This window comes from Heptranchias perlo, unplaced genomic scaffold (assembly GCF_035084215.1).
Source record: "Heptranchias perlo isolate sHepPer1 unplaced genomic scaffold, sHepPer1.hap1 HAP1_SCAFFOLD_66, whole genome shotgun sequence".
Taxonomy (NCBI): Eukaryota; Metazoa; Chordata; class Chondrichthyes; order Hexanchiformes; family Hexanchidae; genus Heptranchias; species Heptranchias perlo.
Window position 1 is genome coordinate 3425247 of NW_027139688.1, and position 3917 is coordinate 3429163.

Consider the following 3917-nt stretch of genomic DNA (forward strand, 5'->3'; position numbering starts at 1 on the left):
GTGGGGACTTGTGCCAAAATTGGGAGAGTTGTATGTGTACAATTTGTACCAGAGGAGATCGGTCACCACCCGTGTAAGTGTAGGGTACCATGAGCACCGGAAGAGAATGTTCACCTCTATTGTAAGTGTAGAGGTACCACTAGTACCGGAGGAGCACTGTTACCCGTCGTGCAAGTGTAGGGCACCAGTGGTACTGGAGGAGGAGTGTGACCTCCCGTGTAAGTGAAGGGTATCACTAATACCGGAGGAGCACGGTTACATCTGGTATACGTGTAGATGTACCACTAGTACTGGAAGGGCAGGATCACCCCTCGTTTAAGTCCACGGGTACCACAAGTACCGGAGAACCAAGGTCAACCACAGTGTAATTGTAGGTGTACCACTAATGCCGGAGGAGCGCGGTCACCTCTAGCTTAAATGGAGGGACAAGACAAGTCGAGAGCGAGTATGGTGACCAAAGTGTAAGTGTAAAGATGCAACTGGTAGGAGAAGAGCACGTCACATCTAGTGTGAGCGGAGGGATACCACCAGTACCAGAGGAGCGTGGTCACCATTAATGTAAATGTCGGGGCACCACTTGCAGAGGAGGAACACAATCACACCTAGTTTAAGTGTAGGGTTACCACAAGTACCGGAGGAGCACGGTCACCTCTAGTATATGTGTAGGGTTACAAGTACCGGAGGAGCACGGTCACCTCTAGTATATGTGTAGGGTTACAAGTACCGGAGGAGCACGGTCACCTCTAGTATATGTGTACGGTTACAAGTACCGGAGGAGCACGGTCACCTCTCGTGTATGTGTACGGTTACAAGTACCGGAGGAGCACGGTCACCTCTAGTATATGTGTACAGTTACAAGTACCGGAGGAGCACGGTCACCTCTCGTGTATGTGTACGGTTACAAGTACCGGAGGAGCACGGTCACCTCTAGTATATGTGTACGGTTACAAGTACCGGAGGAGCACGGTCACCTCTAGTATATGTGTACGGTTACAAGTACCGGAGGAGCACGGTCACCTCTCGTGTATGTGAAACGGTTACCACCAGTACCAGGGGAACACGGTCACCCCTAGTGTATGTTTGGGTTACCACAAGCACCAGAGGAGCACGGTCACCCAGAGTGTATGTTCAGGGTAACCACAAGTACAGAAGGAGCACTGTCACCTCTCGTGTATATAAAAGGGTTACTCCAAGTACCGGAGGAGCATGGTTACCCCTAGTGTATGTGCAGGTTTACCACAAGTACAGAAGGAGTATGGTCACCTCGAGTTAATGTGTAGGATTACAACAAGTACCAGAGGAGCACGGTCACCGCTAGTGTAAGAGTATGAAACCACTGGTCCCATAGCAGCAACTTACCTCGAGTGTAAGAGCACGGTATCACTAGGACCGGGGGAGCACGGTCACCTCCAGTTTAAGTATTGGGCGCTGCTAGAACTGGAGAACCATCGTCACCAGTATTGTCAGTGTAGGGATAACACAAGTATCAGAGGAGCATGGTCACATCTAGTGTAAGTGTAGGTGTACCACTCGTACATGAGGGGCACGGTCATATCTAGTGTAAGTATAGGGTTCTCGCAGTCGTGGAAGAGCACGATCAGCTCTTTTGTAAGTGTACGTACGTTCAATATCAGAGGTGAACGGTAACCTGAAAGGTAAGTGCAGGTCCCACTAGTACCAGAGGAGCACGATCAACTCTGGTGTAAATGTAGGTACGACTAATATCGGAAGAGCACTGTCTCCATTAGTGCAAGTGTGGGTGCCGCTAATGTCGGAGGAACACGTTCACTTCTAATGCTGCATGACTGCGGTCATCACCAATGCGGCAGGATTAAGTTCAGCGCTTCTACTGGATGAGTTGGGGCATTGGGAGTGAATCAAGAGCAGGGTCAGGGCGATTACTTCAATGGTAGCTGCTGACACCAGTCATGTGGCAATAGGGTCAGGAGCAGGACTGGGAGATTCCACATTCCATTTGTAAAGAATGTTTTAATTGTTTTTTTTAAACTGCCCAATACAAATTTTACTTTGTCTTTTAATCTGATGTATCAAACAAGAAAACAACTTACCTGAGTCTATTTGTTCAATGACTGCAACTATTGTTCATTGTGATGTAACCTGATTGACTCCCTGGATGATTGATGTGTGTGTAAATATAGGGATCCCTTCTCCCGCCTCAGCCGTGCGCTCGTCAGAGTCTTGCAGCTCCGACAGAATTCATCCATTCTCACAGAAAATGGGGCAAGTAACTATTCTACAGATAAAAGAAATTTACTACCCGATTCTCGCAGCCGTCAGTATCCCCGGTGAGCAATTGTAACATATTTCCTGTTAATCCATGTTAACTGTCTCACTGTTCTTACTGCATGTTTGATAAGGTAAGGACCAAATTATGAAAAGTTGGTCCGCCCTTTCTGCGTTCCTCTTAATCTGATCATTTTGCAATGTTCTTTCCAGCTCTAACATACAGTTTTTAGTCGATTTCCGGACCGCCTTGTCACCCCGTGCAGAGTGAGCGCTGCAACAGTTCATGAACATGTGTCAGTAGCTTTCCCTGGTAATCGCTCCAATATTAATCCTGTTCTCACCCTGAACCGTGTTAACAATCTCACTGAATGGAGTAAAATGGTCTCAATGGTTATCTCCATATACTGCATGCTGTAATTCAATCAGACACAGGCATATTATTTCTCTCCTCTCTTTCTTACAGCGAACTTGATGACAATTGTGATTCTCTCACGAGGAAACTGCGGCCTTTCCAAGTGTATCTCTGTCTATATGGTGGCGATGGCAACAGCTGATCTGCTGGTCATGATCATCAATATAATCGTGTATTTTATTTTCAGTTATCACTTCCCACTTTCATTCCTCTCCCACACTCCCGTGTGTAGGCTCATTCTATACATGACAGTTGTCACCCTCGATTTGTCTGTTTGGTTCACCGTCTCCTTCACATTTGACCGTTTTGTCGCTCTCTGCTGCCAGAAGTTTAAAACCAAGTATTGCATCGAGAGAACTGCGGCCGCGGTTATAACAACTGTTTGTGTTCTTACCTTTTTAAAGAACTTTCCCCTTTTGTTTCTATATGCACCCGAACGAATAATTAACAAAGTGCAGTGGGGCTGCTGGGTAAGTGAGGCTATTCTCTCCTCACCTCTAATTATAGCGTACAGCTGGTTTCACGGCATCTGGCGGGTTTGGCTTCCTTTTACTTTCATTGCCTTGTTTAATTCTTTGACGATCAGACGGATTTTAGTGACCAGTCGAGCTCGCAGGGGACTCCGGGGTCACAGCTGTGAGAATCAGTGTGATCCAGAGATGGAGAAACGAAGGAAATCCATCATTTTACTCTTCACTATATCGGGCACTTTTATACTATTGTGGCTGACAGATGGCGTGAGTTTTCTGACGAACAGACTGACAAACATCAATCAATACCGAGGCGACCGCACAAACCCAGCATATATCGCCACCGAAACCGGAGCGATGCTGAAGTTTTTGAGTTCCTGCCCAAACACGTGTATTTATGCAGCTACACAAAGGAAATTCAGAGAAGAGCTGAAGAAGATGCTGAAATCTCCCTGGACACTGATTCTAAGATTGTTTAAAAATGAAAGAAATACGAGCATTAATATGAAGTTTTAGCAACAATTCCATCTTAGACTGGGGATCTCTCTCCTTACAGCTACTTAAAGATGGTTCTTGTAAAAACTCACAGGTAGGCGATTATGTTTATTCCACTTTGTAACATTTAACGCATCATTGACCGTGGGTTTCCACAGTTCGTTGTCTGAGTGACTGCTGCCAAATAACAACATTCCCTTTAACTATGAAAAGTGATGAAGTGAACTTTAATAGTGGAATAGAATATTTGATCAACGTGTTTAATATCCCTGTGCGAGGACGGAAATTCAATT

At 45.9% G+C, this 3917-nt stretch overlaps 1 protein-coding gene across 1 annotated transcript; it reads left to right on the forward strand.

Annotated features, from left to right (window-relative positions):
- Positions 1-2236: 2236 nt before the first annotated feature.
- LOC137318179 (probable G-protein coupled receptor 139) lies at positions 2237-3645 on the forward strand. Its single transcript, XM_067981137.1, has 2 exons — positions 2237-2306; positions 2711-3645. Exons 1-2 carry the CDS (start codon positions 2237-2239, stop codon positions 3643-3645), a joined length of 1005 nt encoding a protein of 334 aa, XP_067837238.1.
- Positions 3646-3917: the final 272 nt, after the last annotated feature.

Coding starts and splice junctions, on each gene's coding strand:
- LOC137318179 (XM_067981137.1), top strand. CDS start 2,237: ATGGGGCAAGTAACTATTCTACAGATAAAAGAAATTTACTACCCGATT. Junction 2,307..2,710: donor CGCAGCCGTCAGTATCCCCG/GTGAGCAATTGT, acceptor TCTTTCTTACAG/CGAACTTGATGACAATTGTG.